This window comes from Pipra filicauda, unplaced genomic scaffold, assembly GCF_003945595.2.
Source record: "Pipra filicauda isolate LSUMZ 115617 unplaced genomic scaffold, ASM394559v2 scaffold626_size208873_pilon, whole genome shotgun sequence".
NCBI lineage: Eukaryota > Metazoa > Chordata > Aves > Passeriformes > Pipridae > Pipra > Pipra filicauda.
The window spans coordinates 182,666-208,839 of record NW_024104783.1 but is presented as its reverse complement, the minus strand read 5'-3'; the positions used below and the strand labels follow the sequence as shown (position 1 = coordinate 208,839).

The following is a 26,174-nucleotide window of genomic DNA, read 5'->3' as shown; positions in this document are numbered from 1 at the left end:
GAGGTGGTGGTGCCGCCGAACGCTGCCTGGGTGCTGCTGGTGCCGAAGGAGCCCGGGGCGCTGGTCGTGCCAAAGGCTGTCTGGGCGCCGCTGCCGAACGCCGGCTGAGCCGCCGACTGTGCCAGGGGGGCTCCGAAACTGAACGGGGGGGCGAAGCTGACGGGGCCAGCAGCGGGTTTGCTGGCAGACGCTTGGCTGTCGGCAGCCCCGGCGCTGAAGGCGCTCCCAGTGCTGGGGTACGGCGGTGGTGGCTTTGCACCGGCGCTGAAGGAGCTGCCAAAAGCTGAAACGGAGGAGCCGAATGTCAGCGGCGCTTGAGCTGTGGTGGCTGGGGCAGAGGAGGTCAGTGTGGTGCCCCCAAATATGCTAAAGCCCGCAGTGGTGGTGGCAGCAGCTGTGGAACTTGAAGGTGCCTGGCCAAAGGCAGGGCCTGCTGGGGCAGTGGTGGTGGCAGTGACCGTGGCCAGAGGTGGCTTCCCAAACTGGAACACGGGCCCTGGGGTGGCAAAGTTGGTTTCTGTGCTGGGAGCGGAGCTGGCCGGGGCCCCGAACAGGAAGGGCTGTGCCGCACTGGTGGAGGTGGCAGCGGTGACGGTGACAGCCGAGCTGGCGGCGGGGCCCGTGGAGGCGGGAGGGGTCAGTCCGAAGCTGAAGACAGGTTTAATGGTGGCATCCGTGGAGGAGCTCTGGGTGGTGGCTGTTGTAGCTGCAGTGGTGAAAATGATGTTGGGAAGGCCCGTGAACACCGGGGTAGGCGAGGAGGCTCCGGGCCGCTCTGGGGCTGGTTGTGCCGTCGGTTTGAAGGCGAAAGGAGAGACTTTCGCTGGAGACGAAGCCGCGGTGACGCTGCCGAAGATGGGCTTGAACATGGTGGTGGTGGTGGAGGATGTCGAGGAAGGGCCCGAGCTCGCAGACATGGTGGCTGTGGTGGAGGTGACAGCCGTGCAGGTTGCCGTGCTCTCACTCTTCGGCACAGCACCGAAGATGGGTTTGAACATGGGGGTGGGCATGGCAGTGGCCGTGGTGGGCATGGCAGTGGCTGCAGTGGGCACAGCAGTGGTCGGGGTGGGCGCAGCAGTGGCTGTAATGGGCATGGCAGTGGCCGTGGTGGGCACAGCAGAGGCCACAGTCGCCGCTGGCTGGCTGGCAGGAGGGGTATTCAGCATTCCAAACAGGATGCTTGGCTTCGGGAGAGAGGGAGATTTGCTGGGGGTCTGGCCCAGCTCAGTGAACGCAGAAGGTGCCAGGCTGTTTGGGGGCTGCACCCCCAGGGCAGGGGGGGCAGGTGTGCTCAGCACGGGCACAGGCTTGATGTCAGCAGAGGTGTCAGGCAGAGAGCTCGACTCCAGCGACACTGTGGGGGCGGGTGGCTGGGCAGCTGATGGAGGTGGTTGGGATGCTGCTGCAGCTCCAGTGGTGTCTGGAAAGGGGGAGAGAGTTTATTTAGGGATAGAGGGGCACCTACAGACAGCCTGCCCTTCTGCCAGGCACCCACCTGCTGGTGCAAAGCCTCCTGGAACAGCCCCCACCACACCCAGTCCTCCACACTTACCACAGCCCCCAGCAGGACCAGGGGCTTGGTGTCCCCAAATGCGCCCCTTTTGAGACCTACCTGCCAGCTCTGCTGCCAGAGGAGCATTTGAGCAGGAGGGTTTGTCACCTGCCTCACAGAGGAAACGTGGAGCTCCCGCTGTGACTGCCCGGCTCTGCCGGGGTCCCATTCTGCTGACCCTCCTCCTCCCCCTCACCTGGTGCTGTGGGCGCAGCCTGGCTGCTCTGCATCTTCTTCAGGCTGTCCAGGAGTGAGGAGCTGGCCAATGTAGGAGCTGTGGAGGCAGGTGCAGGCCCTGAGGAGGTCACGGTGAACACCAGAGGCTTGGACACGGGCGTCATCTCTGCAGTGGTGCTGGGGACTGCATCTACAGGGAAGGAGCAAGGAATCAGGATCCACAACCGGCTGTGGGGGACAGACCCTTAGCAGAGCTTCTCCAGCAGGCAGGGAAATGACACCAACACCCCACATCCCTGGGGAACCTCACACAGCACCCTGGGGACACTGGGGCATGAGATCTCCTCACTCTGAAGGCAAAAAGAGCAGCCTCAGACTGAGGCAGGACAAACCCAGGTGCTTCCCCAGACTGTGCTACAGACAGCCCACTGCTCTACCAGCCCACACCTGGGCTTGCTCCTGCCACCCTTCATGTTCCCAGCCCGCCCTTACCAGCCTTATCCTCCAAGACACTGTTGAACCACTGCAGCATTGCCTTCTTCTCCGCATCCAGGTCCTCCGAGGTGATGGAGTAGCCCAGCTGAGGCGGCGGGGGCTGCCAAGAGAGAGCAGCAGCAGCTTAGCTCCTTCCCAGGGAAGCAGAGCCTCTCGGAAGGTGTGCTGGCGACTGGCCGTGGCGAGCCCCGTGAAGCAGCTGGTCCTGCCGCAGCTACCGCGGAGCTCCGGTCCCCGACTCTGCTGGACCCCCGGCGTGGCACTGAGGGCACGGCAGGCCTTCCCCAGGCATTACCTGGTCCGGCAGCAGGCAGCACAACCACGCACAGCCCACCAGACACTGGGGCTGGGGACAGCGTCACTTCCCACTCGGCCAAGGACGGGGCCTCCTTCCTGAGGGCAGGCAGGTCAGTGTCCCCCCAGCCCTGCAGAAATTGCAGTGAGCACATTCTATTGCCAGAGCGGGGCCAGAGGGGCTGCGAGACAGTGACGTACCAGCACCAGCTGGTCCCCACGGAGCGACGACAGCAACGGGATCTTCCGCTTGCGCTTCCCGCTGCTCCCCGGCGCCGACGGCGGGCTCAGGGAATTCTGCTTCTTCCACACCGGCGACTCCGCCACTGCAGAAGGAGATAGGTCAGGCCCAGCTCCGGGCAGGTGCTTGGTTGTACTGATGGGGCTGTCCCAACCCCTCTCTGGATGGCCCAGTTTGGAGGGCAGAGCCAGGGGCAAGGCTTTCAGCTGCTCTGATGCCCTGGAAGAGCAGCTGGAAGAGCAGGGAGACTGGGGCAAGAGCCTGCTGGGGCTCTGTGGGTCAGCAACCCCTTCCCAACTCCAGGGATGGTCCCTGCACTGTACCATGGGGCCCACCTGCCACAGGCACAGAGGGCTGCCTCTCCGTTTTAGCTGAGGAAGCATTGGAATAAGCTCAGCCTGGAATTTGATCAGAGCTCCACTCACCACAGCAGGTCTTGGCCAAGGCTGACACCTGAACCCGTGCTGGGTTGGGAGCTGGAGTTCCCCCTTGCAAGCCAGTTCCCAGGCATCTGCTAGTACCCCAACACTGTCAGCACCCCCCTAATCACCTGGAAATCCCACTAGGGCAGTCCCTGAGGCCAGCTGAAGTAGCACTGCTTTGGGAGCAGCACATTCTGAGTTTCCAGATGACCTCTCAAGCCAATCTCACTGCAGGCCTTAGCTACCTCAGCTACCTCCTGTTCCGATTTTGCTCACCCTGGTGGCCCATTCAACCCAGGTGCAGAGCCAGGGCCCACCTACACTCACCCTTCTCTGTCTGCAGCTCCTTGTCTGACTTCACTGGGGTGGAAGTGTTGGAACGATGTGACTCCTCTTCCCTGTGCAAACAGGAGACAGCCAGTTAGGATCAATCCTGGGCTCAGCCCCATCCCAGGGAACAGGACGAGACTGAACACGCTGAGGATTCCCACCAGCACCCCTGGTGTTTCTTTGCCGCCTGCAAACAGACCTCGGGACAAGAACCTTGTGCAGCTCCAGGCAGAGGAGCTGCTTCCTGCTCCAGCCCCAGCTTGGCTGGGCCTGCACCCCCTCCTCAGGATGGGTCAGCCCTGGGGGGCAGCTGGGGGTCCTGGATAGGAGCACTGCCCCTCACAAGTTAGACTCAGCCTGTCACCAGGTGATTGTGTCAACCAGGTGATCGTGTTGACTTTAGTTCTGACACAACCTCAGGTTCCTCTGATTTGGGAGAGAGGAGAACATGGGCTGTGCTCGAAGGCAGGCACTACGATACAGCCCTGGGATTTGATTTTGAGGAGATGGCAAAAATCAGGACCTGTCTTTTCCCAGTGTTCCAGCAACCACCAACCCAGGCCATGCCACTGCCATAAGGCACCATCACCTCTGCAGCAACTTGAGCCCTTATATCTCCGACCTGGCCTGGGAGCAGGGCAGGGGTGGCACTGCAGTGCCACAAGGTGACAGGGGGGCCAATTGACACGACAAGGGGGTCTCCACACCAGTGAGTGACCCACCATCACGTCTTGGAGAGGAGTCTGGACTGTCCCAACTCCAGTGGAAAGTGGGACTTGGGCAATGGGTTGGCTGGGGAGGCGACAGCTCCGTTCCCAGCTGGCTCTGTGAGAGGCTGGTTACCTGGCTTTCTTCAGAGGCCACTCTGGGGTCTGGGGACGGGAGGACGCTGGGCTGGACAGTGGGGACACGCTCACACCCCTTCTCTTCCACAGCTGGAATAAAGAGACACCAGCAATAACTCGCTGTGGGGCTGGCAGGGAGCAGAGCCCTCTCCCCCCTGCTCATCCCCACTCAACCCCATCACCCGGGACTGTGGATAATGAGCCCAACGAGTCCAGAGCCCCTCCTGCTTCACCACCACCTAACTCCCCTTCACATTTTGGGGAGCTCAATGTCTGGCCACCCCAAGCTGAACCCACACAGGGAAAAAGCAGCATCCAGGGCTAGGACACTGCTGGGCTAGCTCTTGCCTTTGTGTGACACAGACAGGGGCTACTCAGCTGCCTTGGGCACCCTCATGTGTGTCAGGGCACCCTTGGGCTGCTCTGACAGGAGCCAGCACCTCCTTGCCAGGAGTTCAGAGCAGGATCCCAATGCAAGGATCTGACTCTCCCCAGCCCCAGCAAACCTCTCCCTACCACTTCTTGGAGCAAAGCTTTCCCCACACAGACAGAGCTCCAGTGGCCATGGCTAAGTGTCCCTGGCACATCTGCAAGCCCAAGCAGGATACAAGCAGTGCTGCATCAGTGAGCAGCTGGGACCTGGGTCAGAGAGGGAACACATGGCTCCCACACTGCTGACTCCAGCTCAAAAGGTGTCAGCGCAGCAAAGCCTTTTTTTTTTTTAACTTTCACCTGCATCTATCCAGCCTTGCAGACTGGCCAGGGATGAGGAGGGAGAGCAAAACAGCCTCATCCTTGGTTTGGTGCAAAAGCAGCAGGGCAGCTCAGCCTGGGACTCCCCAGAAAACAGGGAACATTGCTGCTGGACCCACAGCCCACCTGACCCTCGGGGACGTGAGCTGAGCCACACCAGATCCAGGCAGTCAGCCACGCTGCTCTTGATGAGCCCAGCACTGGGATTCCACGGGTGATCCCAGAGGAATGTGCAGCCCAGGTGTCCGTACCTGTGCCAGGCCCCGGCTGGAGCTGTAGGAGCTGGTGATGGCGTTGCGGATGGAGCTGGGGATGCCCCCGGAGTACGTGTTGTTGAGGGAGCTCATGGAGGACGTGCGGGACCTCTTGTTGGAGCAGTCGTCGGGGCAGTGAGAGACAAGGCCCCTCTTCAGAGAGCCCGGCCTGCAGGAGGGGTGTGAAGGCTCGGTGAGCTCCCCTGCTCTGCCCAAAAGTCCTTTCCATGCCAGGCAGGTGGAGGAAGGCAATCCCAGTCCTTACAGGCTTGGGAATAACCCTCAGCAGCAGCACAGCCCTGCTGTCACAGGGTGACAGACCGACAGCCTCTCCTGCTCTCCCCCAAAGCCAGGTTCTGCAAGCAAAATCCAAGCTCCTTTTCCAGATCCCACAGATTTTTGCTCTCCCCACCCCCCCATCCCAGAAATTGCTTTTGGCCCAGTGGGCACTTACTTGGGTATGAGAGAGGCGGGGGCACCGTTGGCTACCAGCGGCTCAAACGCTGATTGCCCACTTCCACTGCTGTCGTGGCGCCTGTGGGAGAGAGGGTGGAAGCCTGGGGCAGTATGGAAGCCTCTCCCAGCCTGGGGAGAGGCCCCTTTCCAGGCAGGCTCAACACTGGGAGAGCTCAAACCCTGCTTGTTTTCCTGGGACCCAATACCCAGGACAAAGTTCTTCCACATCTGCAGACTCCTGCGGATTTTCTCTCGCCCCGGGCCTGTCCTCACTGACTCTCACCCCAAATGCCAACATCCTGCTGGGCACAGCAGTTTGGGCATAAGAAAACAAAAATCTTTTGCACAAGTCCATTATTCTAAGCCAAAATGCTTCCAGAAATGAGCTGCTGAATCTCTCTGAACTGACCCGAGCTTTGAAACGCCCATCTCCAACTTTCTGCCGAACCAATGCCCTGGACTGTTTGAGTCAGAAGCCGAATTCCCCTTCCCACAATGATTCCATGAGGATCTGAAGTGTGGAAGTCCCAAAGCAAAGCTTGCTGTGAAGCAGAGTTGGAGGTGTAGGACAGCTCTCCTCAAGCTCTGAGCACGCCTACCCCACAGCACAGGCCACCCCGTGCTCTCCAGCTGACACAGCTCCTTTCTGCCCTCCAGGGTCCTGGAATTTTCTGCCTACGAGCATTCCTTGTGCTTCCCAGACAGGAATGCCTTCAAAATTGGCTTTTGTGGCAGAGTTGTGTATTGGCATATTAAAACAGAATAAAGAAAACCCCTGAGCTGATCCCCTCTGTGCATCCATCCTGTTGTTGTCCTGCTTGGCTCAGATAAACCAAGTCAAGCATCCAAAGATGGGAATTCAGTGCTGGAGGAGGATGGTGTGCCCTGCCTTGCCCTGCCGTGCTCTCTGGGTCACCTCCAGCAGCAGGACAATGTGCCTGGGCACTGCCCAAGCCACTCTCTGCAGTGTTCCAGCTCCCTGCCCAAACCAGCCCCAGCACAGAGGGAACAGCCTCCATGGACACAACTGGGAAGGATGAAGCAAGTTGGAGCAAGTCCAGAGAAGGCCACAAAGTTGGTAGGGGGACTGGAGCAACTTCCCTATGGAGACAGGCTGAGAAAGCTGGGGCTGCTCAGCCTGGAGAAGAGAAGGTTCCAGGGAGAACTCAGTAGCCTTCCAGGATCTGAAGGGGCCTACAACAGAGCTGGAGAAGGACTCTGCAGCAGGAAGTGTAGTGACAGGACAAGGAGTGATGAGTTCACACTGAAAAAGGGGACATTTAGGTTGGCTATACCGAAGAAATTCTTCCCTGTGAGGGTGGGGACGCCCTGGCACAGGTTACACAGAGAAGCTGTGGCTGCCCCTGGATCCCTGGAAGTGTCCAACACCAGGTTGGAGCAACCTGGTCTAGTGGAAGGTGTCCCTGCCCATGGCAGGGGGTGGAATGAGATGGTTTTTAAGGTCCCTTCCAACCCAGGCCATTCCATGACTGCATGAGTGCAGGGCAGTGAGGCAGTGCTGTGCCTGGGCTGTTGGACTCCAGCAGACCTTGCAGTCAGGATTTACTGCTGGTCCTTCCCAGGGCGCTGGCAAAAACACTGCACCCTCCTTCCCTGAGGCTCAGGGCTGGAAGTCGCTGACCTCGACTAACAGAAGCAGCAGGGTCTCCTGTTTACCCTCACATTTCACCTCCCTTTGCTCACTCAGCCCATGAGGGAAATGTGTGGAGCTTTCCAAGAGGGCTCCTTCCAGCCAGGGATCCCATCTCTCTTGGGAGCCCGGGGCTGACTGAAGGACAGAGCCCACAGCAGACACCAGCACTTCCCACCACGCCTTCCCAGTCTGCAAATCCCTGTGAGAAGACAAACCATTTCCCAGTCAAGCTTCCCAAACCACATCCCAGCCCTTCCCAACCCCAGCCAGGCAGAGGAACACACTGGACCCACACCTAAACCACATCCCTTTGATCTCAAGGACAACAGGAGCCTCAGAGGACTGTCTGACACAGCCCCAAGGGCCAGGTGATGGATGGGGTGTGCTTCCTCCCTGCAGTTCCCTTACCACAGTGCTCTTCCAGCCCAGATCCTGGTCACACCACGCATGGCACTCTCTGGGACACATCCCATTGGTCACCACTGGAGCGAGAGCCCCATCTGTGACCTTCCCAACACACCGCCAGTGACCTGAACTGCTCCCTCGTTACCTTCTCTTGCTCTCCTGATCGTTCCCAAAGGTCTGCTCCTCCTCCTCCTCCTCTTCCACAGCCCTTTTCCTGCTCTCCCTGATGGCATTCAGCACAGTCTCCTTGGCACACGGGTCAGGGCTGCTGGTGGCTGGGGAGGCCAGGGGTGAGACCAGCTGCTCCAGGCTGGGGAGCAGAGCAGAGCACACTGTTAGGCTAGCTGGGATCACTGCTCAGAATTCCCCCACGGAAAGGGGAACACGGCTCTTCTGGAGGTTTAGATCACACCATCCTCCCAGCCATGTGGCAGCACTCAGGATGGGATGGTACTCCCAGGGCTTCCCCCAGTGTGTCTCGATATCCCCTGTGGCTAATAAGGGGGTTCCCCCCGATGTGTCCAGTATTCCTGTGGTTATAAGTGGGCTTCCCCTCGTGTGTCCCTGCAGTACCCCCTGTGATTCCCTCCAGTGTGTCCCGGTCCCCTCCGCGGTTGATAACCGGGCTCCTCGCGGTGTGTCCCCGTCCTCTCTGTGATTCCTCGGTGTGTCCCGCGATCCCCCTGTGTGATTCCCCGGTGTGTCCCGGAATCCCCCTCTGATCCTCCCGGTGTATCCCAGTCCCCCGGAACTCACGCCGGGGCGCGGGTGATACTGGCGGCGGGCGGTGCGATCCTCACGGTGACGGGGCTGCGGAGCGGGCCGGCCCGGCGGGCCCAGGGTGCGGCGCGGGGCGAGCCGCCCTCCCAGCGGGCGGTGGTCAGGCCGAGCGGCGCGGCCGGGCGGGGTTGCGGCAGCGGGTACCGGCGGCGCGGGGGCTGCGGCGGGCAGCGTGAGGCCCTGCGGGACACAGCGCGGTCAGTGCGTGGCGGGGCTCCCCCCGCCCGCTCCCCCCATCCCTCCCGTCCTTACCCGGGCTGTGCTCGGCGCGGCGCGGCCCTCACGGCCGGGCCGCCGTTGGCGGCGGCTTTGGCGGGCGGGCGCGACGCGGGCGGGCCGGGCCGCATGGCGCACCAGGCGCCCGCCGCGCCCAGCGCCGCCGCGCCCAGCAGCGCGCCCCGCAGCAGCACGCAGGCCAGGGCGAGCGCCAGCGCCGCGGCCACGGCCAGCGCGGCCCTCACGGCCCCGTCCCGCCCGCCCGGCCCCGCGCCCGCCATCGCCGCGCGCCCGCCGCTCCCGGCGTGCTCTGCGCGCGCACAGCGCGGGGGCGGGGCTTTTAAAGGGTAGGCGGTGCCTCAGAGATGGGCCGGGCTACACGGAGGCGGGGCTTAGCGGGTGGGCGTGGGTTCCGGGCTGAGCGGGGACGGCCCTCCTGGCGTAACTGAGGGCGGGGCTTAGAAAATGGGCGGGGTCTCTGAGTTAGGCGGGGCTCACGGGGTGGGCGGGGCTCTGCGGGTGAGCGGGACCGGGGCTCCCGGGTGGGCGGGGCTTATTGAGCTGGGCGGAGCTCTCCGGTGCGAGCGGAGCCGACCCTCTCGGCGCTCTCCGTGGGAGGGGCTTCGCGGGCGTGCAGCTTCCACGGCATCCGGGGCTGGGAGGGCGGGCGGGAGAGGCTTCCAGATGAGAGAGGGTGGGAGTGGCTTGTAGCGGTGGGCGGGGCTTCCTGGCCGAGCGGGGCCGCCCCCCGCGGGCTCCCGGCATGCACTGCGCGGCGCGGTTAGAGGGGCTTTGGTGGTGGGCGTGGCCTCCCCGGCCCCGCCCCAGCCCCTCCCACGTGTCCCCGCCCGGCCCCGGGACCCCCCGAAGCCCCCGGTGCTCTCCCGCTCTGAGGGCAGGGCTGGGGACAGTCACCCACGTGGCGCTGGGGACTGTGGGAGGGTCGCAGTGGCTGGCTGTGCCAGGGGGGACCCCAGGGGACATGGCTGTCCCAGGGGATATCCTGTCCTGCTGCCAGCCGGTCGGGTCCTGAGGAGCAGGGACCACGGCAGGGACCAGGGCTGAGAGGAATCGTGACCGAGTCATGACAGGCTGAGACAGCGACAGGGACAATGGCAGAGACTGTGCAGGAAGGGATAATGGCAAGGACAGTGGCAGGAAGGGACCGTGGCAGGGATCATGCAGAACACCGCCGTGGGGACACCCCATGGTGTCACCCCAGGTCCAGGTGGCCCTGGCAGGGCTGGGGGACACTGAGTGTGCCCAGCGTGGACTAAGCACGCTTAGGAAGGGACATTCCCCCGAGATCCCTGTCCATGGGCCACCCAGCAGCAGGACCCTCTTGCCATGGCCCTACCGGGGTGACCCCGCAGCAGCGCAGGATGGTCTGCACGGCCCCCCCACTGCAGCATCTGCCCCCCAGGAGGAGTCGCAGGGCTGGGCTGAAGGCTTTATTGAAAAATCCCAAACACACGACGGGTCATTGTTATCATACAATGAAAAACCAAACCAACCCGCCCTGCACCGGAGGGGGCAGCCCCTGCCCCTGTCACCAGCACCGGGGACACCGCGGGGACCCCCGCCCGTGATACAAAAGGGACAGTGGATTCGGCCGAGGGCGGTGCCACTGTCCCCACGCCCCCGCTGCCCCCGCGCCGCTCCCCGGCCCCGAGGCCTGAGGTAGTTGGGGGTGCAGGCGAGACCCCCCCCCAAAAAAAGCAGGGAGGGTGTTGGGGCTCCCCGTGTCCGGCAGGAACGGGATGGTTGGTATTGCATCCGAGGGGAGCCAGCGCGGGGTGGGATGGGGAGGCAGCGGGACCCCCGTGGGGAGCCTCCAGGTCCCCCCAGCAGGCTGGGGGTGGCAGCAGGGCTGGCTGGGGACGCGGGATCAGCGGGTCCCTGCTCGGTGGACGGCTGCGATGGGCGGTGGCAGCTCCGAGGCCGCGGCGGTGGTGGCAGGTCCCACTGCCCCGGAGGCTGGGGGATGTCACTGGGAAAGCACGCGGGGACAGCCCAGCTGCTTCCCAAAGGGAGAAAAGGCCAAATCCTGCCCCCAGCAGGGGAGGGACGCTCTGGCCCCAGCAGGAGCACCAGCAGGACCGCAGGGGACGGGGACATCTGGGGGGCCCGGAGGTGGCAACACCCCCCTGCCCTCCGAGCCCCCTGCTCAAGGCACAAAGGTTCCCTGGCTAGTGCCCATCTCTGCCCACGGCCATGCTGGCACCAGTCCCCCCTGCACCCAAGAGGCTGGTGGTGACACCGGGATGGCACCAAAGCGAGCGGGGACAGGGAGCTATTTGCTCTGGCTTTGGGGTGCTCTGGTTTTGGGGCACCCTGGCTGCCCCCCGAAACCCTCTGTGCTGCCCTAGAGCCACCCCCCCCGTCCCCAGGAGCTGGTGGCTTGTGCGGTGGCACCGTGGTGGCCCAACCCCGTGCCCAGCACCTTGCGGAGGGTTTATTGCTGGCATGAACACAGTGATCTGTCGGGGCAGGGCAGCCCAGCTCAGGGGGGCGCTGCGGGGGGCGTTTTGGGAACCTGGGATGTGGGGCAGGAGCTCATGGCAGCGTCCCTCCTGCTGCCGGCCCCTCTCCCGGCTGCTCCCGGCACTCCGGTGTCCCCAGACAGGGTATCCCACGGGAACGCCACCGCCCCACCCTGCAGTGGCCAAAGGCACTCGGTGCCCCCGCCGAGGGGGAGCACACCTAGCACCAAGCCCAGCAGCACCTCAAAAGCTGCCCCCCACCCGCTGGCACCCCCGGGGCCTTCAGCAGGCTCATCCCCGGGGCGGGGGGACGGTCACGCCGAGCCACGGGCTGCGTTAAGGCTGGAAAAGCAGCGAGAGGCGAAAGAAGCCCGAGCGCTCTCGCTCAGCCAGAGCCGGCTCTAAGAGTTCCCAGAATCTGTGCAAAAACAAAACTAAAGGGTTAAAGACCCCCCCGGAGACCCCCCCACCCCCCAGCAGCTCTAATAAATACACGTGCACTTTGCAGAGCCCCCGGCCCCGGGGCCTCGCCGGGTGGCTCCCGGGGCTCCGGAGGCGGCTCCTGGGGGATGAGGGGGGCGTGTGCTTCGGGGAGGCTTCTGCACCGGATCCGTGGGGATCTTCCCAAAAGGCTGCATCGAACGGGGTCCCAGGGGTGTCCCCTGCGAGGCCCCAGGTGTCTCCTGGGGGCTGCTGCTGCCACTGAGGCTACTCTGCAGCTGGAGGGGGAAGAGAGGGTCAGGGGGTGCAGTGCCTCCCAATATCCCACTGTCCCATCCCTCTGGGACCAGCAGCACCCAAGCCCCCTGCCCAGGGGTGATGTGGATCCCACAAGTCAGAGTCTCCAGGGATTTGCCTGTGTGCGCCAACTACCCCTGGGTTTGTGCCAGCTGGAGTGAAAGCCACGCCTGCCCACTGCCAGGACAGCAGGCAGGCCTTCTCCATCCTGCCCTGCTCCTTCCCGGAGCAGTTTCCCAGCTGGAGCAGGGCTGGCAGCACTCACCATCCTCCTCCCAGCCCTCGGCCACTCCGGCCAGCTCGTAGTGCTTCTTGCGCAGCTCCCCCAGCTTCTGCCGCTCCTTCTGCAGCTGGTTCTCCAGCTCCAGCACCCGCACCTGGGGGACACCACCCAGGACATGCCCACCCAGCACCCTGGCACGGGGCGGGGCTGAGCAACCCCCTTTCACACCTGTTATCCCCCCGGTATTGAGCCCAAAGACCACCGAGGTACATCCCACAGGTGCTCTGGTGACAAGCAGACGTGGGGAGGGGTGGGGTTCAGGTGGCTGCTGCCTGTGCAGGCAGGTGAAGGCAGAATGACCCATGTGGGCACCCTGGGAAGAGGAATTTCCTGGGGCTGCCCTGTGCCAGGCAGAGGTGGGTGCTGTGGGGAGGCCATGGGCTGCTGGGGAGGGATTGAGAACCAACTGCACGTGGCTCGTGGGCAAACCCATCTGTGGCCTTCACACCTTGGGTTTCTCCCATGCTGGTGCTGCCTGGGGGCAGCTGGGCAGGGTGACCCCCCAGCTTGGTGCCCCTCCATCTCTCCCCCAGCCTGGGTAGCCCAAGCGAGACATCAGTGGGTGCGTTTCCCAAAATACGGGAACATCCTACCTGTGAGTCCATCTCCTGACGCTTGATCTGGGTGAGTGTCATGCTGGAGAAGTCCATGCTGTCTGTGGAGAAAGACACCACCAGCACCCCTCAAGCTCTACTCCCTGCTTGGACCCCCCAGCAGCTCCCAGGATGCTGGCAGGGTCTGGCACCATGGCAGGGATCCACATGGCAGGGAGTGAGGGGCAGCTGTAGACAGAGACCACCAGGGCACAGCCAGATGAGGGTGCTGAGGACCAAGAGCAGAGGTTTTGGGGCAGGTCTGTGCTCCAAGCATTAGGCTTGGAGAAAATGACCTCAAGTTGTGCCAGGAGAGGTTTAGGTTGGGTATTAGGGCAAATTTCTTCATTGAAAGGGTTGTCAGCCCTGGCACACGCTGCCCAGGGAAATGGTGAAGTCACCATCCCTGGAAGGATTTAAAAGCTGTGTAGATGTGGCACTTGGGGACATGGGTTTGTGGTGGGCTCGATGGTCCTAGAGGGCTTTTCCAACCTAAGTGATTCCATGACTTTACAATCCCTGCAGCCCCACACTCACCTTTCTCCTCCACCTGTGACCTCCCAGCTTTGGTGGAGGCCACCACACCGGCTGTGGCCTGGTTGACCCCCCGGGAGGCTTGTTGGAGCTTGCAAAGGTTGGCGCTGTCCTTGTCTGCCTTCACCTGCCGGGACAGCCAGGAGGGGTCACTTACACCCCACCAGCCCTACGATTTGGGGTGACCACAGGGTGCCCCAGGGTCACCCCAAACCTCCTACCTTGGAGGCTGCCACCAGCTGAGCGGTGCTGGCCGCGATCTCCCGGGAACAGACCATCAGCTCCTCGAACGTCCCCTTGCCTTGCACCACCAGGTCGGCAGCATCACTGTGGGAGGGCAGAGAGGGGCTGGAGCATCGTCCTGCCACCCCTGTGTGCCCTCCCTGTGGGCACAGCAGGACTCTGCCATCCTCTCCACGCTCTGGTGACAGTGGCACTTACACCATGACGGTGGCACCCCAGCCCACGGCCTTGGAGGCGGAGATGAGACCCTCGGTCCAGCGGGAATTCTTGGCGTAGAACTCCTTGGGGGATGCTGCTCCCTGCCATGGGGAAAGGCATGGCTGGGGACAGGGGACCCCCAGATCCCCAGTCTTGGTGGAAAGCAGGAGGTCGGGGTGTCATTTCGGATACGTGTGGGAGCTGGGGAGACACCCAGCACGGGGGTTTGCATGGGAAGGGAGATCAAAGATCTCTGTGACACCCTGGGAATCAGAGACAGGGTGAGACCCTGGGGCTGGGGCAGCAGCTTCTGGCAGCTGGTGGGGATGCTCCAATGGGCCAAGGGTTGGAGCAACATGTTCCAGCAAGTGTGTGGTGGCCCCTGGCTGGCCAAGCACCTCTGATCTGCACCCCTGTACCAGCTCACCCGTCCACTCTCCACGATCTCTCTCTGGAGGTCCTTGGAGGCCAGGACCAGGACGTGGATGGCCTGCATGAGGCCCGTGCAGGAGCCCAGGATCCTGTGAGACAAACCCCTCTGAGCCCTCTGTGGGGTGCCTGCGGCACCAGTCCCATCCTGCCTGCCCGGCTCTCTCCAGTTCCCCGACCAACACTCACCTCTCGTTCACTTCCAGTTTGACCCCAGTGTCACCGGCCCGTGCCTTGCTCAGCATCTCCTGGTGGGGGGGAGAGGCTGTGCTGAGCCCTGTGCCCTGTGGCAGGCCTGCACAGTGCCCGTGGTTTCCCCATGCACAGGGTGCCCTCACCTCGATGCGGGCAGACGCCGTCTCGATGGCTGCGGCCGTCGCCGCCATCTCCTTGTCCACCAGGTCACCCAGCTCCTCCTGCTTGACATCCAGCCCTCTGGGACGCAGCTCCTGGGGACGGGATGGGATGAAAGGGAACGTCCAGGGGTGGCACAGCCCCTCTGGCGGTGCCCACCACAGCCTGACCCCATCTCACCAGCCCTCCGGGGGCACCCACCTCTGCAATGGTGCTGATCCGGCCCAGGCAGGCTGTCACTGGGCTGCAGTCAGCACCTGCCACTGTCCCTGGGTCTTGCAGGGCACTGAGGTAGCTCAGGGCCTCGCTGCCACACTGCCTGCACAGCTCCAGCAGACCTGGGTTGGCAGCACAGGGGGTGAGGGGGCCACATGGAGGGATGGAGGTGTCTGGTCCCTGCCTGCCCTGGCATCCTGCCCATCCTGATCCTACTTGTCCCAGCATCCTGCCCAGCTGGTCTCCTGGCACCTTCTCACCCCAGCTACCTTCCCTCCCAGTCCCCTGCATTCCATGACCTCTGCCCACCTCGGTCCTGGCCCACCCCAACCCCTGTCTGTTCCAATCCCTGCCCGCTCCAGCATCCTGTTTATCTTGGCCCTGTCTGCCCCTGTCCACCACAGCCCCTTCCTGTCCCAGAATCCTTCCTACCCCAGCATCCTGCCCACTCTGTCCTCTGCCTGCAATGACCCTTGTCCACCCCAGCCCCTGCCCACCTTGGCCCCTACCTGCCCCAGAATTCTACTCAGCCCCTGCCCATCCCAGCATTCTGCCCACCAAATCCTCTGCCCGCCCTGATCTCCTCCCCACCTTGGCCCATCCCTGCCTCCTCCCCACCCTGGCATCTGCCCACGCCATGCCCTGCCCGTGGGGCAGCACTCACGGTCAGCGGGCTCCACGGGGGCCATGTGGGAGGTCGCGCTGCCCTGCAGGAGGGTGTCGCTGACCAGGTGGGCGAAGAGGGCCAGGCAGGGCAGCAGGGAGCCCACGGCTGCGGCGGGACAGGGGGCACACACCTCAGCCCCCGCCACGCTGCCCACCCAGCCCTGCATGCCAGGGCTGCCCCTGTGCCCTCCCCCTGCCCAGGGCTGCCCCTGTGCCCTCGCCCCCAGGGCTGCCCGTTCTCACCTGTGCCATCCGACAGGTACTTGCCGTGCGCGTCCCGCAGCCGCTCCACGCACTCGGAGGCTGCCAGCGTGCGGGACAGGAGGCAATCTGCAGGCAGACGGCAGGCAGGGCTCAGCCTGGCCGGCAGGGAGCGGGCAGGCCGGGATAACGCCCGGTTTGGGAGCCTCACCTGCCGAGCCGGTGCAGCCGATGTGGGCGGGATCCTCCATGCGAGCCAGGGCATCCTGCACCATCCGCTCGGCCTCGCGGGCGGTGCCCCGCAGCAGGGACCGCTGCTCCTCGGCCAGGCGCCGCTGCAGCGCCTGCTCTGCGCCCTCCTGCCAACCCCACAGGGGTGTCGGGGGCCCTGCTGTGCCACCGGCATCCCCCTCACCCAGCCCTGCCGAACCCCCGTGGCCTGGAGGGATGGGGCTGCCCCGGGGTACCTTGTCTCTCAGCTGGGTCTGCAGCGACTCCAGCTCGTTCCTGCTGCTCTCCTGCTCCCGGCTGAGCGTGTCCCGCAGCTGCTGCAGCTCCGCCCGCAGCGCTGCCATGTCCTGCCCGTGCCGCTCCGCTGCCTGGCTCAGCCGGTCCCGCTCCTGCTCCAGGCTGCTGATCCGGGAGTTCTGCTCCGCTCCCGCCTGGGGGGGCATGAAATGGTGGTTGGGGCTGTGCCGAGGGTGAACCCTCCAGTCTGGGGTCTGGTTCCTGGTCCAGGCTTGGGCCACCCCCACTGTCCCTGCAGGCGCAGCCCTGCATCACCACCTGGCAGTGATGATCTCACCTGGTGACAACCGAGGCTCCCAGGGAGCCCTTTCACTTTTATTCAGTGAAAATTCACTTTTATCATGACCGCCACCATCCTGATGGAGGAATGGATGCGGACTGTGGCTGTGGCCTTGGAGCTCTGCCCCATCCCTGTCCTGCTGCAGTGTCTGCCCACCCTGGGAATGGATAACTGCATTTTCCTGCCAGCTTCTCCCTCCTCCGCCAAGCCCAGACATCCCTGCTATGCTCCACATCTCCAAAGGCATGGGATACCCTCTGGCATGTCTTGCAGTGTGATGGCACACTGCTGCCTGAGTTTACAACGCGCAGAGTTCTTCCAGGGCTTTTATTCAATGATCCCTGCTGCTGGAGCCCATTGCTCCACATGCTCCTGCACCCAGGAGCACGAAACCCCGTGGTGTGACCATCCAACCCACCCAGATGTGGAGAGGAAGAGGACAGGGTTCTCAGGCCAGTGGTGGGTATCATGTCTCAGAAGGGTAAGGCCTGGCTGCCCACCCCAGGGCTGTGTGAGGGGTTGCAGGGCCCCCCCCCACGCTCTCACCTGCGTGCTGGACTCCAGTGTGCCCTGGAGCACCTGCAGCTCCTGCCTGCTGGCTGCCAGCTCCCGCTTCAGCGTCTCCAGCACCTCTGCCTGCTCCTGAGACTGCGGCAAGGGGAGAGGTTGGCAGCACTGGTGCCCCATGGGGGGGCCCCTGCTCATCCCTGCTGTGCCCCCCCATCCATACTCACCTTCCTCTGTGCCTGCTCGCTCACCCTCTGGAAGGAGTCCTCCAGCTCCTTCTTCTCCCGCTCCACATCCCCCTGGGCCTGCCTGGCCACCGTCACCTGCTTGGTCACCTCCGCGTTCTGGTGATGGCAGAGTGAGCTCAGCATCCCCCTGTGCCCGGGGGGGTACAGCTGGCAGAGGGGGTGCCAGGGGGGTTTTTGGGGAGCCCACCTTGCGCAGCAGGTCGGCGTGGTTCTGCACCAGCTCGCTGTACTTCTCCTTCAGTTTGCTGTAGCGCTGCTCGTTGGCCTGCGCCCGTCCTGCCACGCGGGGACACCGAGGTGAGCCCTCAGGCCCCCCCCACGGGGCTCACCCCCACCCCAAGCTGGTCCCAGCTCCCCCTGCTCACTCTCGATCTCCGTCAGGCTCCGCTGAGCCTTCTCGGTGTCCTCCCGCTGCTTCTTGAGCTCCTCCAGCTCCGTGCGCAGGAACTCGCTCTCATCCTGCGCCTGCTGCTTCAGGTGCTGCTGCTCGGCCAGCTCAGCCTCCAGCTCGCTGGCACGGCCCCTCAGCTGCACCGCACCCCGCGCGCTCTGCGGGCACAGCCGGGGGCTGACGGCGCCATTCGGTGCCCACCGGGCCAGTCCGATACCCACCAGTACTGCCCAATGCCCACCAGTACCATCCAACACCCACCAGTACTGCCCAGTGCCCACCAGTACCATCCAACACCCACCAGTACTGCCCAGTGCCCACCAGTACCATCCAACACCCACCAGTACTGCCCAGTGCCCACCAGTACCATCCAACACCCACCAGTACTGCCCAGTGCCCACCAGTACCATCCAACACCCACCAGTACTGCCCAATGCCCACCAGTACCATCCAACACCCACCAGTAATGCCCAGTGCCCACCAGTACCATCCAACACCCACCAGTAGCATCTAATGCCCACCAGTACCATCCAGTACCCACCAGTAATGCCCAATATCCACCAGTAGCATCCAATGCCCACCAGTACTGCCCAGTGCCCACCAGTACCATCCAATACCCACCAGTACATTCTAATACCCACCAGTACCATCCAATACCCACCAGCACTATCCAAGGCCCACCAGTACCATCCAACACCCACCAGTACTATCCTACACTCACCTGTATCATCCAATACCCACCAGTATTATCCAGTACCCACCAGTATCATCTGATGCCCACCAGTACTGCCCAATGCCCACTAGTACCATCCAATGCCTACCAGTACCATCCAGCAGCCCCTGCCATGGGTACCACCCCACAGACCCCCAAATGCATCCAGCTGAAGCACTGAGGGTGCTGAACCCACCCCCTCTGCAGGAATGCAGCCCCCTGGCACACCTGGAGACCCCCAGGGTGGGCAGGGATTCAGAAGCCATTGGGGACAGGGCAGGGCAGAGATGGGGACACCATCTTGCCCATCCAGGGGTAGAGCCACCACCCCACATTCCCAGTGTGAGCCCCTGGGTCTCATCCTGCCCGCCTGGTTGTCACCCACCTCGGCCTTGAAGTTCTCCAGCTCCTCCTTCAGGGCTGCGATCTCCCCGTAAAGCTGCTCGATTAACCGGTCCCTGGGAAGGAGAGACACAGGGTACCTCCTCAGTGCCATGGGGGCACGGCCTGGGAGGGGAGGTGTCCCCCGTGCCACCGCGGCTGTGGTGCCGTTCCAGGAAGGGAGGTCCTGCTACGATCCCGGCCTGCTCACTTGTCATCCTTGTTCATCCCGTTCTGGCTGTTGAAGTTGAAGGGGTCGCAGCTGAAGGCGCTGCCAAAGATGTCGTCAAACTTGTTGTCAAACAGGCTCTGCGGGAAGAGCAGGACAGACCTGGAGTGACCCCACCACCACCCGGGAACCCTCACCCCCTCCATGTCCCCAGTGTCACCGCCAAACCAGCCCACGAGCTGCCTGGACACTGGACTGGATCCCCCCACTGCTCCCAGGGCACGGAATGTGTTGAACTGCCATGGGGCATCTCTGGTCCATCTCCACTTAACTCCCAGGGGGAGAAGATCCCCAAAGCCATGTCACCACATGCTCCTTCTCCTCCTCACTCAGTGAGGGAACAACCATTGGTGGAGAGGAGGGTGAAGACCTAAAGTGGCAGATGCTCAAAGCCAAACCTCTCCTCGCCCATCACTGGAGGGCACCACACCACTGAGCAGCACTGGGAGACAAATCCAGGCTGGCTCAGCCCTGGCAGCACCCAGATGGGACATCCAGCACCCAGCTGGGACATCCAGCTCCCAGCTGGGACATCCAGCACCCACTCACCCCCCAGCAGTGACACCCCCCAGTTCCCACAGCCATCCCTGCTGTCTCAGCCCCCATCACGGTGTGGATTTGGAGAAGTAACTCCGGACTCGGAGCTGGAGGGCCCCTGCCACCCTCACCTGCGAGGCCGTGTCCATCTCCACCAGGTCTGTGATGGGCTCGCTGTCGGGGGAGGACGCCTCAGCAGGGATCACCACCACGGGGCTGATGTGCTCCGACAGCGCCGAGGCTCGCAGGAAGTTGGGGGGGTTCTGGGGAGGGACGGCAGCAGGGTGAGGGGAAGGGCTGGCACTGCTGCAGGGCTGAGGGCATGGCTGGGTGAAATCCTGCCCCAGAGCTGAGCTGGACAGGCCTTGATCCATGGGAATGGAGCCAGGACCCACAAGGATGGAGCCAGGTCCCACAGGGATGGAACTAAGACCCACAGGGATAAAGCCAGGAGCCAAGGGGATGGAACCAAGACCCACAGGGATGGAACCAGTGTCCATGGGGATGGAATCAGGACCCATAGGGATAGAGCCAGGACTCGCAGGATGAAACCAGAACCCACAGGAATGGAGCCAGGATGCACAGGAAGGGAACCAGAACCCACAAGGATAGAGCCAGAACCCACAGGGATGGAGCCAGAACCCACAGGATGGAACCAGAACCCACAGGATGGAACCAGAACCCACAGGGATGGAGCCAGGACCCATGTGGTTGGAGCCAGGGCCCGCAGGGATGGGACCAGGACCTGCAGAAATGGAAGCAGGGTCCAAGGAGAGGGAGCCAGGACCCACAGGATGGAGCCAGGACCCACGGGGATGGCTCTTAGCAAGGGCTTTGGATTGGTGAGAGAAGGGATCCCAGCCCCTGGTCAGACAGCAGCTCCATCCCACAGGACACCACTCAGAGAGGGATGCAAAGATGATCCTCAAGGCCCATGAGCCTCATGTTGCCACCAGCCCCGGGAAGCCAGGTAAGGTGACAGGTGGCTTTTTTGGGGCCTCCCCCGGTGCCACCCACCCCAGAGCTGCCCCTGGCCACGGGGACAGGGAGTGTGGGGACTGGGGACTGTGGGGTCTCACCTCTGGCAGCTGCGGGATCTGAATCAGCCGTTTGAAGTACTGAAGGTTGCTGGAGCGATAGAAGAGGTCCTTGAGCCTGGAAGGGACAGGGAATGGTGACGGATGGCTCTTGTCCAGCCTGGACAATGTGGGGAGCTCCAACCCCTTGCCTGGCTCCAGGTGTCATCTGGCTGAAGGGGACTGTGGTGCGTGCTGCCACCAAACCCAGGGCAGGTCTTAGGAAGACCCCACTGCCAGCCTCCCACCCCTGGAAAAAACTGACTGCTGGAGGGTTTATCCCATAAATCCAGGGCCTGGTGGGCAGGGAGAAGAACCTGGAACTTGAGCAACCTGGCCTAGTGGAAGGTGTCCCTGCCCACGGCAGGGGGTTGGACTGGATGATCTTCAAAGGTTGCTTCCAACTCAAACTACTCCCTTCCCACCCAAAGCCCCCACGAGCAGGTGTGAGGCTTCCAGCCTGGAGCCAACATCTGCAGTTCCCACAGTTCATCGCCTTCAGTTCCCACAGGAGCATCTCCCCCAGGAGCAGGGTACTTCCCTCCAGGATTTCCAGTTTTGGGGAGGAGCAGCAGTGCCCAACCATACCAGTTCTGGCTCCCATCCCTCTCAACCACCTCAGCACCCCAACTGGGATCTCGGTGATGTTGATACCTGTCCCAAGGTTAGTCCCTGGGGGGGGTCAGAGCCCACGGCCAGCCCTGATATCTGCTGTTTGCAGTTTGTGACCTTGGTTTTGAACCAAACTGTCCCTCAGCACCTTGACATCCTCCCCCTGTTCTCAGTGGCCAGTTTTTGTTTTGGCTGCCCCGAATAATCACATACCAGAGGCCACAGCACATCCCTGCTCTCTGCTTTTCAGTCTCTGTGCCCTGGGAGCACCCCCAGAGCACCAGCACTCCAGGTCTGGGCACTTACTTTCGGAACTGCTCCAGGAAGCGATCCCGGTGGCCCTGCAGCGTATCCGCCGGCAGACCTGGAAGAAGCAGCAAGCAGAAACATCACTGGGTGTCTTCATGGATCAAGGGACAAGCTATCAGCACAGCCACATGGGAATGGGTCTTTCCCAGAGATGGCCACCCTCCTCTGGGAGTCCGAATGCTCCAGGCTTGGTGTCCCGCTGCAGGAGGGGACCACAGCCCAGGGAAGGGGAAAGCACGGAGGTCAGGCAGCGGCCATCACAATTCCAGGTCCTGAGGGACGTGGGTTTGGCACTGCCTTGTCTTGGTGACCCCTTTTATCTCCCCAAAAAGGCTGGGAAGGGGATGGGGGTGAACAACCCAGCCTGAGCAGGGTGGTGACCCCCAGTGTCTCCCCCCGTGTCCCTCCCTGCCCAAGGTGGTGGCGCTGGGGACACTCACACGAGTGGAGCTTGAAGAGCAGCTTGACGGTGTAGTCGTAGAGGTGGCTGCAGTCCAGGATGACCTGGATGAGCGGGGCCAGGCGACACTGCCCCGCCGCCGTCACCGACACCGAGCGCGACATGTCCAGGGAGCTGAACACTGCGGGGGGGGAGCACGAGATCGGGATCTGGGAGCACCAGCAGCGCTGGCGGGTGCCACGCTGTGTCTGCCAGATCCACAAATGTCACCCACAGCAAGAGACATTCAGCTGGAGCAAGATACCCACTGGCCCCTGGGGACCCAGCCTGCAAAGGGGTAAGCTCAGCAGGAGGGGAAATTCCCACCCAGGACTCCCACCCAGGCTTGGGAACACTTCAGCCTGCAGCTGAGCCTGACTCCTGCAGTGTCCCTGGGCAGAGCTGACACACAGCCCCTGTGCTCTGTCTGTCACTGTCATCCCACTGGCACTCAAGTGTGCTGGGTGTGCTGGCAGGAGATGCTCCAAAACCAGCCAGGAGCAGCTGGAGACCATCTCATTCCACCTCCTGCCATGGGCAGGGACACTTTCCACTAGCCCAGGTTGCTCCAAGCCCCATCCAACCTGGCCTGGGACACTCTCAGGAATGGAGCAGCCACAGATTCTCTGCCCAACTGTGCCAGGGTCTCACCACCCTCACAGCCAAGAATTCCTTCCCAATATCCCATCTATCCCTGCCCTCGGGCAGTGGGAAGCCATTCCCCTTGTCCTGTCCCTCCACCCCTTGTCCCAAGTCCCTCTCCAGCTCTCCTGGAGCCCCTTTAGGCACTGGAAGGGGTTCTTAAGTCTCCTGGATCCTTCTCTTCTCCAGCTGAACACCCCCAGCTCTCCCAGCCTGACTCCAGAGCAGAGGGGCTCCAGCCCTTGGAGCACCTTTGTGGTTTCCTCTGGACTTGCTCCAGCAGCTCCATGTCCTTCTGATGTTGAGAACCCCAGAGCTGGAGGCAGCTCTGCAGGTGGGAATTCACCAGAGTGGAGCAGAGGGGCAGAATCCTCCCCTCCCCTGCTGCCCACACTGTGGGATCAGTCCAGCAGAAAGGAGGCTTTTTGGGCTGCCAGTGCACGTGGTTGGGGCATGTTGAGCATCTCCTCACACCCCCAAATCCTTCTCCCAGGGCTGCTCTCCATCCCTTCATCCCCCAGCCTGGACTGATACCAGGGGTTGCCCTGCCCCAGTGCAGCACCTTCTGCTTAGCCTTGTTGAACCATAATTCAGGTGAAGTGCCCAGAAGAGCTGAGCTGTGGTGCCCTCAGCCAGCACCCCCACAGAGCCTCCCCCCAGCTTGGCTCAGCCCCCCACGGAGGGTCTGGATCCCCAGAGAGCCCTCATCCCACCCTCTGTCAGGGTAGCACAGGGGCTTACCTGTCTGGAAGAGGTTCAGCTCACACTCCAGGTAGTCAAACATCTCCACCGTCAGCTGAAAACTGGGAAACAGGGATAAGGATGGTGGGGGACTGTCCCCATGGCCACCCATGGGCCTCACCCTGTGCCAGGTCCCACCCTGGCAGGATGAGGGGTGCTCCAGTGTGGATGCACCAGCCTTTCCCAAGGCTCTGCTGGGGCAGGTGGGGCAGGTGGAAGGTCCCATCCCTGCTGGGTGGTGCCCCCCTGGCTGCACCCACCCCTCCCTCACCTCCCCCTGCCCTGCACTCACAAGTTGTTCACGTCGTTCTCCCCGGCCTCGTCCAGCTGCCGGTCGGACATCTGCAGATTGCCAGGGAAGCGGGGATTCTGTGGGGAAACAGGAGTTGGGAAAGGGTTCCAGAGGATTTCCTGCTCTAGACAAAGCTCTGGGAGCACCAGGACTGTGATCCTGTGGGCTCGGTGCAAAGTCAGCTCCTGGATGTGCCAGGGGGGTGATGTGGGGGTGGAAGGGGGGTAACACAAGGTCTCCAAACCCTGGGTGACCACAGCATCCCTAATCCAGGTGCTTGTGTTCTTCCCAGCAAGAAAAGCTGATTCTCCCTGGGCTGAGAAACCTGCTGAGCAGGGAGGAGCTGTGAGCTGGGAGGGGATGGAGACAATATCTGTCCCAAGGGGCAAAGCCTCCTCGTGCAGCTCTGGCATTCTGGGGAAGGTCACATCACACCTCCAAACTGAACCAGGGTGATGGGCACAGAAAACACCTCTTTGCAGCAGAGCTCTTCCACCTCTGCCCGCCTAGGATAGCTGGAAGGGGAGGTGCACCCCAAAGCTGAGGGTCTTTTAATGCTTTTTGTAGCCCACCAACTCCCAGGTGTCCCCAAGAAACTCTGGGCCACCATGAATCCTGCCACTCCCAAAATGCTGGTCCTTGGGCTATTTTTGATCCAATTTTAATGGCCACTGGCAGCTTGGGAAATGTTTCATGGAGGCAGCAGGATGGTCATGACAGAGGGGAGGACCCAAGGGGGTGACAGCGTTGGAAAGGCTCTGCCAGCCCCTGTCCTGTCCCTGTCACCCCTTGCTGCAGCCTTGGGGACGGGGGGCTCACCTTGGTGTGAAATTCCATCTTGGTTCTCAGCAGTTTGAGGTAGATGCTGCAGAGCTGCCCGTAGCCCTCGCTCAGGTGGCCCTGGAGACCCCAAAAAGCTGCTGAGATCCAGGGCAGGCTGTAGAAAAGCCTTTTCCCCCTGCAGAGTGAGTGACCCCTCCCTCACCTCCCCAAAACCACAGCCAAACGCTCCTCGCTGGCACCCAGCCCCTGGATGCAGGTTGGCTTCACTGAAAGCCTTTGGGTCAGGACCTTCTCATCACCTTCTCTGCACGTTTCAATGTGGCTTTTGACTATCAAAGCCGGGTTTTACTGGGTTTTGCCATAAAATGGGAAAGAAGCCTTCGATTTTGGTGGGAGGGGACACGAATGTGACCAGCAAACCCACCCCAGGGAGGTGATGGCAGCCCTGGGTCAGCCCCGGCTGTGCTCAGCCCCTGGATCGTCCTGGGAGAGAGAATCCCCCAAGCCTACAACCCCCCAGCCTGGCCAAGGGACCCCTGGGGTGTCCCCACCATGGAGGCCACTCACCCACATCCTGCTCATGTCACTCAGCTCATTCTTGTATCTCACGGAGTCTTTCAGGACCTGGAGGAATGATGGTGGCAATCAGCAGGCAGAGCACCAGGAAACAACATCCCACACTTGGAGCTGGCAATTGGGGTGAGGAATGGCAGGTCTTGGTGCATTCTCAGCCCTTTGTCCTGCTGGTGGTGTCACCACTGCCAGTCCCAGGTGTCCCAGTTTCCCCATCCACACACGGAGCAGGAGGACCCTCACTGGTGGCTCCTGCACTGAGCGGTTTCCTCTGGCACTGGCACTGCCACCGGCACCGGGGTTTGGAGCACAGGGGTTTGTGGGCAGGGCACCACTGGGAAGGCTCTGGCACCAGTCTCTATGCAGAACTGACCCCCACGAGGGCACCAACCCTATGTGAGGGCTCTGGTACCAGTCCCCACCTGGGACTGGCCCCCAGGAAGGTACTGACCCTCCAGGAGAGCTCTGACACTGGTGCCCTCTCAGGACTGATTCCCAGGAGGGCATTGAGCTACCAGGAGGGCACTGATCTCCCAGGAAGGTTCCGACTCCAGTACCCACCCAGGACTGACCCCCAGGAGGGCACCCACCCACCAGCATCTCCCACTGCCCGGTGCAGCCCCATGGGAGAAAGGATTTGGCCCCGGGGCAGTGGCTGAGCTGAGCTTTGGGCACTCACATTGGAATGTCCATCCCGGAGGAGCTTGTGGAAGACGTGGCAGAACTTCCAGCAGAGCACGGCATTGCCGGACAGTGGCAGCCGGTTCACCACTGACCAGAAGGTCTGGGCTCCCTTCTCGTGGTGTGTGCCCAGGATACACGGTGCTGGATGGTCAAGGAAATGCTTTTTGGCTTCCCATTTTTTCCCATTTGGTGATGGAGAGTGGCCACCCAAGGCCAGCTGTACCCACAGAGCCCAGGGGGGCCAGGCCACCACGGGGAGCTGATGCTGCCCAGCCCAGGCACACACTGTCCCCAAGGGTGGCACACACTGTCCCCTCTCCCCCAGCCCCAGATCACCACTCTGGGAAAACCATGGCACGTGGCTCTGCCCCCACCAAGCCTTCCCAGCTGCCTGCCCA

General features: G+C 62.5%; 2 protein-coding genes across 3 annotated transcripts in view; both read right to left on the bottom strand.

Annotated features, from left to right (window-relative positions):
* Nucleotides 1-5: 5 nt before the first annotated feature.
* Nucleotides 6-7,189, bottom strand: POM121C (POM121 transmembrane nucleoporin C; the record flags this gene model as incomplete). Its single annotated transcript, XM_039388218.1, has 8 exons — nt 5,818-7,189; nt 5,361-5,532; nt 4,355-4,446; nt 3,509-3,579; nt 2,720-2,844; nt 2,222-2,324; nt 1,749-1,919; nt 6-1,420 (listed from the first exon to the last, which is right to left on the bottom strand). Coding segments are annotated over exons 1-8 (2,379 nt in total), but the record flags the coding sequence as incomplete, so codon positions are not given.
* A 3,121-nt stretch (nt 7,190-10,310) lies between these two features.
* The window catches only part of HIP1 (huntingtin interacting protein 1), a 45,881-nt gene continuing 30,017 nt past the window's right edge, over nt 10,311-26,174 (bottom strand). For both annotated transcript variants that reach the window (XM_039388219.1, XM_039388220.1), the window contains exons 3-31: nt 25,772-25,914; nt 25,087-25,143; nt 24,556-24,636; nt 23,737-23,813; nt 23,445-23,506; nt 22,063-22,203; nt 21,620-21,677; nt 20,705-20,780; nt 19,757-19,888; nt 19,071-19,168; nt 18,864-18,936; nt 17,741-17,924; nt 17,563-17,651; nt 17,355-17,471; nt 17,167-17,268; nt 16,280-16,474; nt 16,024-16,171; nt 15,855-15,941; nt 15,610-15,717; nt 14,931-15,067; nt 14,714-14,824; nt 14,565-14,623; nt 14,374-14,467; nt 13,947-14,047; nt 13,727-13,832; nt 13,509-13,632; nt 12,972-13,033; nt 12,361-12,472; nt 10,311-12,076 (exon numbers count right to left, since the gene is read on the bottom strand). In XM_039388219.1, coding sequence (XP_039244153.1) covers nt 12,066-12,076; nt 12,361-12,472; nt 12,972-13,033; nt 13,509-13,632; nt 13,727-13,832; nt 13,947-14,047; nt 14,374-14,467; nt 14,565-14,623; nt 14,714-14,824; nt 14,931-15,067; nt 15,610-15,717; nt 15,855-15,941; nt 16,024-16,171; nt 16,280-16,474; nt 17,167-17,268; nt 17,355-17,471; nt 17,563-17,651; nt 17,741-17,924; nt 18,864-18,936; nt 19,071-19,168; nt 19,757-19,888; nt 20,705-20,780; nt 21,620-21,677; nt 22,063-22,203; nt 23,445-23,506; nt 23,737-23,813; nt 24,556-24,636; nt 25,087-25,143; nt 25,772-25,914 — 2,945 coding nt within the window. In that variant the 3' untranslated portion in view covers nt 10,311-12,065. The remainder of the gene's footprint in view (nt 12,077-12,360; nt 12,473-12,971; nt 13,034-13,508; nt 13,633-13,726; nt 13,833-13,946; nt 14,048-14,373; nt 14,468-14,564; nt 14,624-14,713; nt 14,825-14,930; nt 15,068-15,609; nt 15,718-15,854; nt 15,942-16,023; nt 16,172-16,279; nt 16,475-17,166; nt 17,269-17,354; nt 17,472-17,562; nt 17,652-17,740; nt 17,925-18,863; nt 18,937-19,070; nt 19,169-19,756; nt 19,889-20,704; nt 20,781-21,619; nt 21,678-22,062; nt 22,204-23,444; nt 23,507-23,736; nt 23,814-24,555; nt 24,637-25,086; nt 25,144-25,771; nt 25,915-26,174) is intronic.